This window comes from Eucalyptus grandis, chromosome 1 (assembly GCF_016545825.1).
Source record: "Eucalyptus grandis isolate ANBG69807.140 chromosome 1, ASM1654582v1, whole genome shotgun sequence".
NCBI classification, from domain to species: Eukaryota; Viridiplantae; Streptophyta; class Magnoliopsida; order Myrtales; family Myrtaceae; genus Eucalyptus; species Eucalyptus grandis.
In genome coordinates, this window is record NC_052612.1 from 53,471,722 (window position 1) to 53,488,362 (window position 16,641).

The window sequence follows — 16,641 nt, forward strand, 5'->3', positions numbered from 1 at the left end:
GATATTGAAAATACCAAGTCTATGTATTAAATAATGTCAAGGTACAACCACTCCCCAAAAATTGACAGGGTGACCAAGTTAATACCCTCGAAACCCAAACATTCTACAAATTATAAAGCAAAAAGAAAAGAAAAAACCGATATAGCTGCACAACCTGTTACCACAGTTCCCTTACCACGAATTATCACTATAGTTGAAAATGAGAAATTTACGGTCTGCCTCTCCTCCTAGTCAGAGACACAATCTAGTCCAGGACTAAAAACCCCTAAATCAGTACCTAACTAATCTACACAGCCGCCACGAGGTGAACAATGCAATGTCATCACCAGCACCTATAAATTTGCACACCCGCTACCTTTCACTTGCCAGTTCAATCAGCGGAAAACTTCGGGCGGACAAAAGAGAAACAATCCATAGGGCGAAAACTGCTAAATCCGTTGGCCTCTCCATTTTGGTAAGTTGATGAAGGTGCCTCAGCCATACTCGAAATTCAAAGCATCTGAAATCATGTTCAAGATCATTTGCAATCTATGAGTCCAGCATCTCGTCCTGTATCTCATTTGGGGCAATGAGCCCTGGAATAGAAAGCATCCTTTGTCGCTCTCTTTCTCTCTGAGCAGCAGCCTCTTCAGCATAGAGGTCCTTGTTATCCTGTGGAAAGTGCAGGCTTTAGAAGCAAGAATATATTACCACTCATGAGATAACAAAGCCAATAGAAGGTACCGCCTACCTGAGCTGAAAATTCTTTTGACTGGACCAGAAAGTCTCTGATGTGATTCTTAAATGTGGAGAGGTCATTTGTTGACTCCAGGAGACCGTTCACAAATTGAGTGACCTGAAAGATAATTCCATCAATATCCTGATATCTGACAAGATTCACTGAAGCAGGAGACTGACTACAAAGGTCAATCCGTAACATTCCAACATCAGCCCCCTCGTCCACTATTTCTTAAAAAGGTAATGCTGAGCAACAAAAAGCCAATCTCTCACTTGTCAAAATAGCAACCCTGAACTTTTTGACGTCATCAACAACATTCCTTGTTTACGTACTTCAATAAACTCTTTCTTTCCAACATTCAACTTATGATAATAGAATGGACAGAAAGATCATGACTCCCTCATAACTGCACTATCCATGATACTTTATCGCAGTAAGAAGAGTCGAGGCCCTCATACCTCTGCTACGGTCATGTTAGGAAATGAAGTGCCCAACAGCTTTATGGTGTATTCACGAACAAAGACTGCATTATTTGGATAGGGATAAGTGACTGTTGAGGCATCCCACAGAGGCTCGGTCAATGCACCACTCTCCACCTGCAAAACCTTTGCTCTTAGCCAAGGCATATTGCATTTATCTTTAATCCAGGCAAGGCAATAAAGCATCATTTACCAGACAAAACAGGTGTTGCAGGACTAAAACGTGCAACTTGAAGCCTGGTTTATGAAAAGTGTCTGTTAAAACAGCAAAAATTTCTTGCTCTATCGTCAGAAAGTAGGTCCTGTAGAACTGGTTACAGAACTCAGAGGCCTGCCATATCACCAAAAATAGAATATAAAATTCAGCAGTCTGCATGATGCAAAGACACTGCAAAATAAAGAACGTCACTTGGATAGACCAAATTGTAACCAAAATGACATCACGTATACTATTAAGTAGATGATGAAACAGTCAAACATCAACAGATTACAAGTCCAGACATCCCATGACAAAGCATCCAGGCACTTTGCAAGGTCTCATAATTAAAAAAAAAAGACCAGCAAACCTGAAAATTCTTCAGCATCTCCAACAAAAGGTTTAGCCCAGTTTCAGCAATATTTCTCTCCGTGTGCCGAAAAGCCCAGATAATCGAATCCATCACCAGCTTAAGTTGCTAAAGCAAACCAAAGGCAATCACATCAATCATCCGTCAGTAAAGCACAAGGCAAATGGGATATTTTCAGAACACTTGAGAAAAAGGAACTGTAAATAGATTAGTTTCATAGATCCACCTGACTTGACAGTCTAATTAATGCAGGAAAACAGTGTGCAGCAATGGCGCGGAGTAAAGAAAAGAACTTCAGCCGATGCTCAGGGTAATCTTCAAAATTTTTGGTAATCATCTGCAACAACAAAAAGGAAGTAATCAACAAACAAATAAGCAAGCTAGACTTTGAAATGCAGAAATGGAAGTCCACATCATTAGGTACAATTCCAAAACGCACTCACCATAATTACAAAATTTTCAATTTAAACATACATAATCTGCTGCATTATTTAATCCTTCAAAGAGATCGACCTGCTTTAGAAAACTCCACATGGCTGGGAACTCACAATAGATAGTGGGCCATGCCCTCTACCTGGCGAAAGGCGCGGTCACTATGGCTTTTGTCCTATTCTTTATGGCTTCATAATGACAAATATGCAAACTCATACATTGGTCTAAAACAAAAATTTCTATACATAGTATGCTGCATCATTAATCCTTCAAGGAGATCAACCAACTTTTATTTAGTCCCAGGTAATGTTCATCTGTTACCACAAATCCATGGCACACGAGTCACAGAAAACAAATTACTTCTCAATTACACCTCACATGAGCTTCTTTACGAATGAAAAGGGCAACAACATGCATACAAGCACCAGATTGGAGCATATCCCACCTCTAAAGTGCATTGGAAAACGGCCTCAAAAATGCGAGGCACATCCTCTATCATTACACCCTTGTACCTAGATGAACAAAAGAAGGTCATCAGAAATGGCGAATGGATAAGCACCTTGCGAAACCATAGGTGGGGAACTTATCTATCAAAACCGTCACCATTATTTCAACAACAAAAAGCATGACTATTCTACAAGCATGACCAGTGATGTTGATGAGAATAACAAATTGCAGGAAATCACATGGCAATCAATTAAGTCATTAAAACAGCAGAAACTATGGAAAACTTAATACAGCAAAAGATGGACAGAAACAGGAGTCGAATACACAACAAGCAGAAATATTAATCTATCGAGGAACAAATAATCAAAAGAAAGATCAACCAAGCATACTCATTTTCTTCGAGAAAAATAAATTCTACCATGTAAGTGTCCATATCAACTATCAACCAAAATTTTGAGACCTCAAAGGTACATAGTTAATATATGCATAGCCTCCAATTTGACAAATCAAGTCATGCGAATGCTTATTCAAAACCTGGACATTCTTTGTCGCTGAACTATTTGTCAAGTGACTCAATAACATCAAAAAACAAACTATTTGCTTTTCTCAAGAAAAGGACAGAGCCCAAAATGCGCAATCCTTACGCCCCATTTGCTTTTTACTGTATAAGGTGTGATAAATATCATCAAAACCTCTGCTTGTTCTCTTTCTTTCCAAAGAATTACAAATATATAAAAGTACTTATATGCGCAATTAAGTGTCAGGTGATGCAGTTTCAAGCAGTGAAAATATTTTTGCTTGGATGCTATTAATAACACAAAAGGTGATGAAGAATGAAACTGTACTTATTTATGATAGTCGCAAAAAGTGACAAAACTTCGGATTCTCTAGCATCAGGCACATTCCTTGCGTAGTCCCCAAGAATAGGATCCATCATTGGAGGGACAAACTGCTTTCCTATTTGTGGTTGATCCTCAGCCTTGTCCAGAAATGTCTCGATCAGCTTTAGAGTTTCCCTCTTGACCGATCTATTTCCAGAAGCAAAATATAACAAACCAACCCCAAATGTCTGTTGAAACTTTAAAACTGGTGCACAGATGACCTTACCGTAGAAGTTTGACAAAAGATGATTTGGAAACATAGGGCCCTCCTCCTGCAATGGTACTCGATATAAGCTCACTGTACATTCTGTTGCAACAGTGAACAATTGATGAGTACCAAGCATGAGTCACAAATTTCAAAAGTGAATGCTGCAAATAAAGCCAAATTTTTATTCTTCCCAAAGTTAAGAGATATACCTATAAACATTAAGCATGTCCAAAAAGATCGATGAGATCTGTGACAAGAAGTATGTTCCAAGAGAACTTGCAACACTTGTGTTTGTCTGCAAAACCATAAAACAAAAGATAAGCAAGGGTGGCTTAAAATATAATTAAACCCTAGCAAAAAATTGAGAATAAACAGTGGGCATCTAACTTTTAAAATAATGCACTCCAGAAAAGGACCAGAAGAGTGTTTCATTCTAACCTCGAATATTCACAAGTAAATCCTAAGGGCCCAACTTCTACTCTAAGACAGCAAAGTTAATTTTTAAATCCCATGCTTACCCAACTTCTGCAAACGAAAAACTTCGGAAAATAGTTTTCTCGCAATCTCACAGAACATTGATTATGTGTTTAATTGACAGTCTTTTAACTGGCAGATCAGATCAAAATTGCACGTGATATAAGTACTTGATGACAAGATACTTAAGTTGCTAAGGTATTTCAGATATCCTCAAACTCTATAGCTAAAGAGTTGCAGAAGAGGAGAAATTAGATAACAATGGTGTAATGAACAGTGAGCACATTTACAACGGAGAAAACAAATCAACTGTGTGAATACAAAATGCCATATGGATAGACGGAAGCATCCCATCAAGGATTTTAGTCACAGTCCTAGCCAAAGTAACTCCATAAATGTCCAATAGCTCTGGAAAACTATAAACGCTCTGTCCAACCATGTAACTCCCCATTAATATCTTTCACCAGATAGCTTGTATGCCAAATGAAAAACACAACAAGAGACACTAGCCCATATTCTCCAATTCTCATTGCCAAATCTTGCCACAACAGCAAGGCAAGCTAGGTGCCCACTGCACTAGTTAAATAAGTGTCATCAGATATTGATCAAGTACACTGGTCACTGGTGAAATGCATGAATGCATCAATTGGTTAGAACTCTCCAATTTCGAATAAAAGCTCTCTAAGACTAGGCACCTGCAATATATTGAGAACAGTCCTTATCACATCTTGATCCTTTAGAAAGTCTACACTTTGACGTGCCTGGCTTATAATCTCGTTCCATTTCTGCATGCAAACCCTATTAAGTTATCAGAATGTCAAAAGATAACGAAAGAAGAAAATTGTATCAAGTCCCTAAGACAAACCCGATTGGGGAGGTCCATCAACCTCTGTAGATACTCATCCCTCTTCTGGGGATCAGATTCGGCTTGAATCATATTTCCAACCTGAAGTTAGTAAGATTAGTACAGAAAAGCAGTTGACTGAAAAGGTCAATCAACACAGATATGAGGGATGTTTACTGATTCATAAAATGAATGGATCTGGTGGGGCTCAAGATCTGCAATAGTCGTTGCAAGGCCTGTCAAAAGCTCAGATACAAAGGGTTCGTTTTCTCCAACCTGAAATGCAAACACCATGTCTATCAAACCATTCTACCATGCGAAAGAGATGTATTGTGCAAAAATATCAAAGCCTCTAACCTGTACAATAACAAATTTCCGCTTGCATTTCTGAACAATCTTTAAGAAAGTATCACAGGCCATATCCTGAGCAAAGAACATAATTTGTTAGCATATGCAAGAAGCCATAGAATATCCATTATCAGCATATATCATTGATTCACAATTTCACACGTCTCCAAAACAACTCAGCACCATTTTATCCCATTTCAATGGCATATTGGCATATCATAATCAACAAAAACATAACCTGCACTCCAGGATGGGTCTCATGCATGAACTCAAACAACTTATTTACAACAGTCTTCAAGAACTTCCAGTGGGCTCTTAGGAATCTGGGATATTGTCCAACAACATACCTGAAACCCGAAAAAGAACATAAATATGGAAATTGAGGATCCCCAGCTTTTTTTAGAACCCCCCTCCAAAAAAAAAAAAAAAAAAATGCATCTGCACGAATGATAGACACAAAAGTCTCTCTCAACATATGAAAACTTACTTCGCACATATTGACTAGTGATTGGAGAAGTTATATAGTGAATAACAAGTACAGCTATTCTACCAAAAAAATTAATTAATGTCATGAACTCATACATGATATTACTGGCAATAACAGCTTTGTTGTCCTTCCCTTTTGTGATTTCACACAAATTCAGCAAATCACGGATGACCATCACCAAGAATCTATTTTCCTGCCAACAGCCAAAAAAGGAGTTAAAACAAAAAAATGTAGCCCATCCATCATAGCAAATACTATAATTTAAGATTACAAATTGCAAGAAAGATTAAAGTTCTCACAAATACTTCTCTGAACAAACTTTCGCCAAAAAAAAAAAAAACACACTAAGAAAAGTGAAATAGATATTGGTCCAACAAAAATCAAGTCTCTCTTCTATCTATCTAAACTTTCCAGCATCTTCTCATAGTTATATCCTTGTCCGAAAATTTCCCCAGATTGCATCGAACTTAAAAGCAACCGATACATCTCTGTACTGAAGATCCTTACAGACAATTCTATTATTCTACGTTGTATCCTCAAGTTGGCACACTTGCTCAAGCAAAGACACCAAAGATCCAAGTTAACATCCAGACTCAGAAATTATGCACTGACAAGAAAAAGCATAATGATGCCTGAATGATTTGTCATCTAATACCTTAGAAGAGGAAGAAAAGGATGAAAGCATTCGAGAGAAAGTAAGACATGAGACTACAAGCCTTCAAGTTATTTTATTCTCTGCTGCTTTCTTAACAATATGATGACTGATCCATGATTCACTAAACTCAAGAACCCCAACCTAGCTGAAGACGAAAAATCTTCCAAGACAGCAACTAAGAGTGCATTTGGCATTCTCATCAATATCAATACCACGAAAATCTGTGAACTAAAAAGGTCAAACTACATTAAGAAACCATAAGATAGACATGTCCAGGAGGAGCCAGTGAATATATTGTTTTTCCCCACTTCAAAAAGAGTTCAAGTAATACCTGTTCTTCCAGCATGGACCCAGAAATAGAGCCGATTGCCCAGCACAATGTGTTCAAGTTATTCCATGACCAATCCTCACCGCTCAGCTGTTTACTTAATTTCTTCAGCATCTACATCCACCAGAAAAGTAAGAGTTGATAAGGATGAGTCACACCATAAGCAAAGGTTAAAGTTAGAAGCATATCATCATTGCCTGAAGAGCTATCCACTGCACATATGAGTCACATAAACAAATACCTGCTTTTCTGTGTCCTCGTGATCAAGGTGTGACAAGTAGATCAAGGTCTCTCTCATTATCTACAAGCAACAAACAACTCATTAGAAATTGATAATATTCAGTAATTTTGCACAATCATAGTTAGAGTAATACTCAACATCCCACAGCTGAAAACTTATACCATGCAAACAAAAATCTGTTGAATCAGTTTCTCCCATAACACCTAAAAGATTCTAGGCATCAACCAAGATCTAGGGAATCGAGAGGAGCACAATATTTGGAAAGGGTAGCTGCTAGCTTGGCTTCTGTAGTGAATTAAATATACATCACCTTGTACTGGACGAGAACATCATTGTCCTTCATTGTCTCACGAACAATGTTGCCATTTTCATCTTCAACAATAAGAACTTCTTCAGGCTTGGCCATACGACAGATCATGAGCATTCTAAGTTTGGACATAGGGCCGGCATATAGCTGCCGCCGCTGCAGCAGTTGGGAACCCAGGCCATCAACCATGTCAGAAATCAAAGGCAGCTGCCAAATATAGATAGAGTCATCATCTGACAAGACTAACCACTCCTTGCAAATTAAGCTGAACAATTCTAATTCACAACCTCAGTCCACAAACTATAATTTTATCAAATCACCACCAATGACATTAGCTTGATGTCTAATCACAAAATTTCAAACATTAAACCTGCAGTCCCATCATATTTGCTGTCACAGCGGGATTGTCCAGATTATTGTGTGCCTCAAAAAGCTCCAAGACCAAGGCGTTCCAGTAATCCAGGCAAACCTGTCAAATCAAATAGTGGGCAAACATCTAAAAACACGATTAACTTAAAATTTAAATTTTCAAGAATGCTACCCAATGCAATAAATAGCACACCTTGAAGACTTCAGTGTCATCTACATATGAGATGTTTATAAGGTACTCTAGACCCAATAGCAAGGATGCCATATTATCCTGAGTAGACTCCAATATTCTAATGTGAACCTGCAAGACAGGAGTGCAAAGTAAGGCATAAATATGTCATAATTCGTAATTGAGAAGTTCCCACATGACCTAGAGGAGTAGACAGAGATTTTTTTTTTTAAAAAAGGACCATAAAGATATAAACTGAAGAACAGTTGCCTGGGCTGACCACATCTCATGCAAATAACTGCCGCAATTAAATATTTAGATATCTCTACATGGATGGGGAGAAGAACCCACCTTATAGAATGAAGTGAAAAACAAAGCCACGTTTTGGATAAATGCCTGAGATATTAAAAATCAAAATTGAATAAGTTGCAACAAAACATAATCCACCAATCAATGATAACCTTTTAACCTCACACAAAGAATATGCACACCTGCTCCTCAGTAGAACCATGCGCATAAGCCTCCGGGATGTTTGTAGTAGGAGGAAGTATAGCCTGGTAACATAAAAAAAGAAAAATCAACATTGCGGGTCAAGTAGTACAAAGAATAGGAAAGTTCTACTTTTTATCCCTGAACTTTTTCATGCTTTTTCTTATTGAGCCCTTGTACTTCTAATTTATCGAATTAAATCCTTCCACTTTCACGAATTTTCTAATCAAGTGCCCCAACGCTAAATGCCAAATCCAGTTGACGTGGCCATACAACGACGTCGTAGTGTGACATGGATGAAATTTTTCCGATGTGGACGTCCACGTGCAGTGTCCACGCCATTTAATCCACATCTTTCTCTAGTGTTGTATGTATTGGCTAACTTTTCAACAAACATCCACGTGGGTATCCGCATCATACTTTGGCATCATCTGATGGCCACATCAGCTAAATTTGGTATAAATCAGTATTGGAGGGACTTAATTAGCAAACTTGCGAAAGTAGAGGGGTATGATTAGAAAAATTAGAAGTACACGGACTTCGTTAAAAAAGCAAGAAATTCCAGGGACGAAAAGTAGAATTGATCCAAAAGAATACACAAGTCACAGAAGCTAAGGACTAAGTATATGAGATGTTTGGATGAGATGGATCAAACAACCAATAGGATGCTCACCTGCAATTGCACCATGAATATGTTGTACATATTCACATATTGCGCGTTATAGAAATCTCCAAAACTGAGGGCGGCCACCTGTATAAAACCAATAAAACAAGCAAACATGTTAATTTTAAAGCGAGGCAAAGTGAAAAATTAGACACAACAGGCATACTATACCTCTGTAAGGCACTGAATAGTGAGATTCCGATAGGATGGCACAGGGAAAAACTTTAGGAGTGTCTCCAGCTTCAGATGGACAACATGTGAATAGAAAAGATTAGGCAAATTGTATATTAAAGTCTGGTGACTGAAAGAATGGCATACTCCAGGCTATCACCCTCCAGAGAAACAAAATCACTGACGGTTGACATACCAACAGAGATTCAAAAATGTAACCCAAAGGAATCCATGAGAGGAAAGCATGCAACGTTGATAGTGTGGCCCTTATAAGCTCAGTTCTTTGAGATGCGGATAGTACATACAAACACAGCTCGTGGATAAGTTGGAACTCACTGTCAACAACCAAAAGTAATCCTCAGCAAAATATACCACCAAAAAATAAAATATAATGCTTGAAATGACAATAAATTGTTGAAAAAGAAAAAAAAAATTATAAGGCAGCGAAACCTAGCTATATCTGCAAAAGATTGATGCGTGGTGCCAGAAAACTCTACTATCATGATTACAATGTTGAATACAGCTAAGGGGAATAATACAATGAAGTAGATCATAAGTAAAGTCCACAGCTCAGCAAACGTCAATCTCTTCTCTGTACCTTTCTTGGCCTCCATATTTTACTATCCTCAAAATGCAAACAATTACAGAATAAACCAAGTAAAGCAATGGGCCAAAGTACACTCCCTTGATAACTAACCACCATTTTGTCTATCGAAAATCATCAGATAGACATTCCTGGACCCTCTAGCAATCTGATGCCGAATGTTAAACCCTCAACTAGATCCAAAATTTATAGTCATGAATCTACACTGTGATTAGAGAACGAGATCATCGTCCATAGGAGCTGAATTTATTGCTGAAACATTCGCCTAAGAAAAGAAGTTAATCACATGTTTCCTACATCATATCAGAATTATGAGCATCCTCATCACAGCACTCAGAGCAGTATTGAGCAATGACTAAGAGGCATGTAAACAGAAGATAAAAGACGAATGGCAGCAAGAACAGCTCATCAGATGCCTTGCCTATTCAGTGACTGCTTGAGCTCCTTGATCTTTTGCTGCGTCATTTCACCTCTCGAGAAATCAAAAACCTCTTCACTCAGTAGCTGCAGTATTACAGCATGTTACCAACACCCCTCCAAGCCAAATTCAACTGAAGAAGATTACAAAGATAAGACTTACTTTCAAAATGGCCATGCAATTTTCACAGATTGTTTCACTAGTTTTGGCAGCTGAAACAAGGTCAGGTATAAAGCTTCTCCATCTGCCAGGCCACTCATGCTTCAAGATCTGAACATCAAATATAGACAAACAGGTGAAGACGCTGCAAGGCCTTTGAGAATAATTTAAGTCTAGTACCCAAACATAAAAGATCCCACCTGTACTAATATGATGTTCAGCTTGTTGATATACAGCTTTTCCATTCGAAGTGAGGCTTCATTACTTGAGAGCTATGGCAAGAAACAGAGAACAGACCGATATGGAATCAAAAGTTTGTAGGCAAGGAAAGAATGATGTTCTACAAACTTACACACTCATACCAGCACAATGACTTCAGAAATGTAATTCTTCATTCCATCTCTTTGTTCAACAGGCAATGCATTCCATCTGTACTTGATGACACCTTCTAAGACCTGAAGATTAATGTCAGCGGGACAAGGGTCTTAACTTATATAAACAGAGATCTAACCGAGCTCTACCAAGACTGATCTTTTAAGAGAGGATTAAAGCATCACAGAATATGAAGAGGTCGGCCTCAGTCTAAGTCTTAACCTTGCAGAGGACCTCAATTTCATTCTATCTAGCCCACAAACTCTACATATATAACCACATTATTCAGGACAGAAAAGACGACTTAGAAGGTGCATGGATTCTATGAGCATCAAAACCGAATCCATGCGACAACCCAACTACATCTAGACTATATCCATTATGCAAGGTTTTAGATCAACAAGTAATGCAGAATAACATATTTGTTTGGTTCTCAATGTCCCTTCCCGAAGATCAGAATATACATTTTGTACTTTGTCATAAAGCAACCTCCGAGCTAGTAATCCAGAACACAAGGGCCGGTGGTAACAGCCAGACTTCCAGAATAGATTCTTACAAAATTTTCAAGAGCATAAATGAGGTAGAGGCTATTTTGGTCTTGCCCGGTAGTACCAATCCAGTCAAGCTAGATAGGACATGCCCTTTGCAACTAAAATTTGAAAAGAAAAAAGAAAAAAAAAACAGAGGAAATTTTAGTTTCTGCCTGAAATCACATCTGACCTGTAAGGCAAAGAACTTAGTATTTAAGTTCTTCGTATTTTGAAGAATGTGCACGACTTGGAGCCATGTATCTGGATTGTTTTGCAAATCCCGCAGGATCTGGTCTGCCGCTGTTCTCTATTGCAATCACAACAAAAGAGCAATTACAACAAAGAAGAAGAAGAAGAAGAAGAAGAAGAAGAAGAAGAAGAAGTAAACAAAAAGAGCTGAACAAGGTAAATAGTTTTGCTCCTCCAAAACAAATGGTGCTCTTCACAACCCAATCGTAGCAATGCCGCATCTGTTTCACGTAAAAAAAACTAGAAGCATGGATTTTAATGATCCATGCAGGAAAGCAGAGGAAATAATCTAATGACACTCGATAGATGGCACGCAAGAACATTCGCCATTACTTTGCAGGCATCCGACACGTCGCGCAGTCCTAAACGATAAAACTTACAAAGGAAAAAGATGCAAGCCGATGAAAAGATAAACAGAAAGCGGGAGGGGGAGGGGGAAATTGCACACTTTAGTATCTTTTCCATGCCAGAGAGCCAAGGGAAACTGCCAGCATAACCTATCGCGATGAGCAGTAGAACGTACTAGTCAGACTACGTCCAGAGTTCGAGGACCCAAAAGGGAGGGGGCAGGCGGACCCTAATTTCTAATGGGAGACGGAATTCCTAATATCTAGAGCCCGTGGCGCACTCGGCTCGAATCCGAGGCTTCACTTAATTCCTGATGCCCGCCTGGAAAATCAACGATACCATCACAGAATATACTCGTCCATCGCACACCTCAAGACCGCAGGCTCAACGCTCTCCCGTCCCCCACAGTCTAGTATACAGGCACAGAGAGAGAGAGAGAGAGAGAGTTCCACGGGAGCCTTAAACCCTAAAAAGAGAAAAAACCGAAGTCTCGGGGGGCGATTTCGCAAGACCTCAGCGCGAACACGAGAGACGACGCGAGTGGGTCCCGCGACGGCGAGGGAGCGAGGGAGGGAGCATTAAGGGGACGGAAGCGAAACGCGGGAGGAAAGGGGGGATAGGCGGAGAGGGGGAGGGGGAGGAAGCGAACCTCTTCCTTAGATCCGGTGCCGTAGAAGGCGGAGACGGTGGCATCGAGCAATGCGACGTCGATCGGCTGACTCAAATCCCGAAGCTTCTCGGCCGCCATGGGTAGCGGTGGGGGAGGGGGGCCAAGGGAGACCGGCCACCTCAGTCGTCACTGTGTAATAGTTAAACCCTAGAACAGTACGACAGGCAGGGAGGCGGAGGCGGAGGCGGAGGCGGAGGCGGAGGAGTGGAGAAGCCGAGAGACTGAAAGAGAGAGAGAGAGGAGAGAGAGAGAGAGAGAGAGAGATAGAGAGAGAGAGAGCAGCAGCAGCACGTATAAATACGAAAGAAGTGCGAGGGGAGTAGGGATAATAGAGAGAGAAAGAGAGAGAGAGAGAGAGTTAGAGAGAGAGTCGGGAGCAAAAGAGACAGCTTAAAATTGAAGCAGAAAGAGAAGGGGGGGAAGGAAAGCCAAAAAAGCCCAGCCGAGTCGGAGGAGGAGTGGGAAAAGAGGGAGGAGAGAGAAAGAGAGAGGGAGCCACTGTTTATCACATGCCCCCCGCCTCCTATTATTGTTCCTTTTTTCTTTTTTGAATATTCACCCTATTCTTCTTTTTCTTTTTTTCTTTGGGCGTCGAATATTCTGCAAATTACAGGCGCCTTCCTCCCTTTCTGCTCTCTCTTGACTTTGTTTGGCTTGTTCTCCCATGCGATCGTCCCGACTTCCCTCTCCTCGGAATCACGTTCGAATTTGAATTCATCTCAATAGCTTTCTAGGGGAAAAAGTTACTAATCCCTGACTTATAAAAATTTCAACTCTCGTGTCTTCCTCATAAGATATTGGTGGCGGTAAAAACTTTTAACGGTTTTTTAAATATGAAAACCTTCATATAATTCGAAATATATTTAAACTTGTCTTCCGATATGAAGTAACTAGTGACCATATCGGAATATTTGCTGTAATTTCTATTGATTACTTAGCTTTGAAAAGTCATCACATGCGAATTATTAACTTGATATGGAAACACATTTACAACGAGGACACATGACACTCGTACAACCTAATTTCCTACATCGTATCACCCCATATCTGATTGTCCATCACGAACATAGACAATTTTGTGAGGAGGGTTGTTGTGCCCGTATACTTTAAAAGAGTGCGACCAAATTCTCTCTTGAGATTCACACCCTCGAGTTTTCATTAACAAGGTGAGCATAGTCAAATGGGTTGGGCCTCAAAATATTTCTTTTTTGGTCATGGTCTCCAAGCCCTGTAAAGCAGATCGGAAAAAAAGGTCAAAACTGAAATAATTTAGGCCGATGTGAATTAACTTCAATCCTAAACCTAAATCATTTCTCAATTCTCTAAATAAAGAATACGGAAGTAGTCATCGTAGTTATAACATTATCAATATTTTATTACTTTAAAATCTACAAATTGCATTCAAATAAATTAATTTTGCAAACCTCAACTTAAACGACCATAACTTTTGATCCAAGTAGACTTATGAAGCCTGTAAATACAATCTCGAAAATAACTCATTTGAAAGCTCGATGCCTTGGGATCAATTTCCAGAGACATTTGAAGCCGTTTTTGGGCCTCAAATATCACTTTTTTGACATGTATTTCAGCGCTGTCATTTAACTTTCTCGTTCATTTGATTTTCAATGAATTATTTAGCCTATCTATGACTTCATAATGGTGTTTCTGTAATAAACGATTGCGTCATTTCAAGCACAAGCATTTTAAAGCCTGAATCGAACCATAGGCGTAAGCAAGGCTCGAAATTGAGGCTGAAGCCTAAATAGAGGATTGGGTTTTCAAGCTCATGGAGACTAGGTGGAGACTTCTCCTAGATGACCCAAGACTCCATTTATTTTGCTAAAAACGAATGACCTAAAAAATGTTTTTATGAAATATGATAATTTATATTGCTTAAAATAATTTTTCAATCCGTTCATTAATTTTTCTAGACATACAAATGATCAACTTACGAAAAATATTTTTCAAATCAATTATTTTTTTGCGAAACAAATAGAGTTTGAATTAACTTTCCATACTTAGTTTCATTCATAGAGGAGGGATCCATGACAGCGACGAGCCGACAACGAGAACCGTTGCGTGGCCAATAGAACCGAGATGGAAAAAACCATCGTCGACTTTGATTGGACTTTCATTAGCTTTAACTTTCCCATAAATTCCCACATTTTGGACCTTTCTCCGCGTCCAGCGGAGGAACAGCGGGAACCTTTTTAGCTCCCAGCTGTGGCATCGAACGAGGAGACGTTACTTCAGAAAAAGCCCCCTGCGTCTCTGCTCACCTCAGTCCTCCTGTCTTGTAGATGTTCAGTTTCAGTTTCTTCCTTCTCGAGGAAGCAGCCGACCATGTACGGGGGGGGATTCTTCCGTGCTTACTTTTCCGCCCGTTCTCCTAATCTCTTCCCGGTCAAAAGGTTAAATGCAGAAACGACAGAGGTTTTTGGTCCCTGCTAGTACTGCTAACGTGCCCGACCGACCATCCTAGGGATTTACTTTGCCGCTAAAACTTGACTTTAAAGCCTCTAGGGGATCTCAAGGAAGCGATGATGATCTTTTAACCCTGGACGGATTTTCTCTGACGGTTTCAAGGGCATTTTTCAAAGGAGTAGGCGCAAATTTACGACCTCAGCTCCACCAAACTAAAGAAAAGAAGAGGGATGCCGCCATTATCATCTAATTAGTTAATAAAATACATTTTCATTATTGATAATAAGTTAGATTTTAATATTTATGTGAATGATCAAAAAAAATTTGTTCATTTATTACTGTAAGCAATAATTTTTAGGACAAAATTTTCCAAATCACTGTGCAAAACACAAACGGAGCCTAGAGTCTGACAAATCCTCCACAATTGCAATAGAAGCCGTTGTATCAAACTTTCGATTGCTGCTTTTTTAAAATATGTAGTTTCCGTTTTGTAGTGTAATTACAACACAATAGAGCTACTTTATAACCATAATTGCACCAAATGAACATTTCGTGGGCTTTCATACAAAATGAGCAAGAATCAATATATCAACTAACAAAGTAATATTGTATTGCCCCAGTGGTCAACCGAAAGGGAAGACAAGGAGTTCAATTTCCCACCTTCTTGAGAGATTGGGGTGGGTACATACTAGGGTAGGAATGTGCGAGTCAAGAAGAAAGGTGGCGCACTCAGCACACAACGAATAGTACACACGGTTGTTTGTAAAATAGATATAGGATCAGACTAGACAAAGAAAATGTAATGCCATCTAGTGATTGAGAAGTTATCGTAAGAAAAAAATCTAAAACTCATATATTTGTGACAAATTTATTATCAATTAGTTTTCGTTAAATCAAATTAATACTATGAAAAACTACAAATCGGTACACTCATAATGAATGGATGGTATAATTTGCTAAATTGGAATATCCATTAACTTCCGCGTGTCACCTAACTCAGTATTTTTGCGGTAAAATTTAATGAAAACTAATATGAGTTAAATTTGTCACATATGTACCCATTTGATTTTTATTGGTAAAAAAATTAATTTGAAATAAATTTGTCATGACCATAATAGTTTGGGGTTTATTCGTGGTATTAGCCTTAATGTTTTTACAATGATTAGTAGATATCAAAGCAAAAAAAAAAAAGTAACTTCGCTTAGTAACTTTTTCACATATAAACGATAAATTTAAATGAGTGCGATGAGTGAGTTTTTGGACTCAATTATTTAAAAAAGAAAAATCTCAATTATTTTGTATTTATATGTGGAGATTGCAGTATGAGTATAATATGCTATGGAAAAGGGGTCTATTACAAAAAATCATAAATTGATACACTCGTAAGAGGTTTATTCTAAACTAATTTTTTGACTAGGTCTATTTGGTAATGCGCCAAACAATGTCAAATTTTATTTTTTTTATTTATTGGAACAAAAAAAAAAGAATAGAAATCCGTTTAGTAACGTTTTTGTTCCCACGGAATAAATTTGTTTCCAAAATAAATTTGATTAGAATCAATAAGTTTAAAAAGTTATCTATCGGTTCCTA

The 16,641-nt window shown here is 38.7% G+C and overlaps 1 protein-coding gene across 1 annotated transcript; it reads right to left on the minus strand.

The window, feature by feature from the left end:
* Nucleotides 1–4: 4 nt before the first annotated feature.
* LOC104450369 (protein EXPORTIN 1A) lies at nucleotides 5–13,072 on the minus strand. Its single transcript, XM_010064895.3, has 32 exons — nucleotides 12,607–13,072; nucleotides 11,551–11,667; nucleotides 10,821–10,913; nucleotides 10,659–10,730; nucleotides 10,462–10,569; nucleotides 10,303–10,385; nucleotides 9,474–9,612; nucleotides 9,278–9,346; nucleotides 9,116–9,193; nucleotides 8,445–8,507; nucleotides 8,305–8,349; nucleotides 7,978–8,085; nucleotides 7,786–7,884; nucleotides 7,419–7,622; nucleotides 7,109–7,168; nucleotides 6,871–6,981; nucleotides 5,980–6,077; nucleotides 5,636–5,744; nucleotides 5,407–5,472; nucleotides 5,227–5,325; nucleotides 5,071–5,151; nucleotides 4,901–4,990; nucleotides 3,941–4,026; nucleotides 3,750–3,830; nucleotides 3,488–3,670; nucleotides 2,641–2,707; nucleotides 1,990–2,100; nucleotides 1,764–1,871; nucleotides 1,391–1,528; nucleotides 1,177–1,314; nucleotides 731–835; nucleotides 5–651 (listed from the first exon to the last, which is right to left on the minus strand). Exons 1-32 carry the CDS (start codon nucleotides 12,703–12,705, stop codon nucleotides 529–531), a joined length of 3,231 nt encoding a protein of 1,076 aa, XP_010063197.2. The 5' UTR covers nucleotides 12,706–13,072; the 3' UTR covers nucleotides 5–528.
* Nucleotides 13,073–16,641: the final 3,569 nt, after the last annotated feature.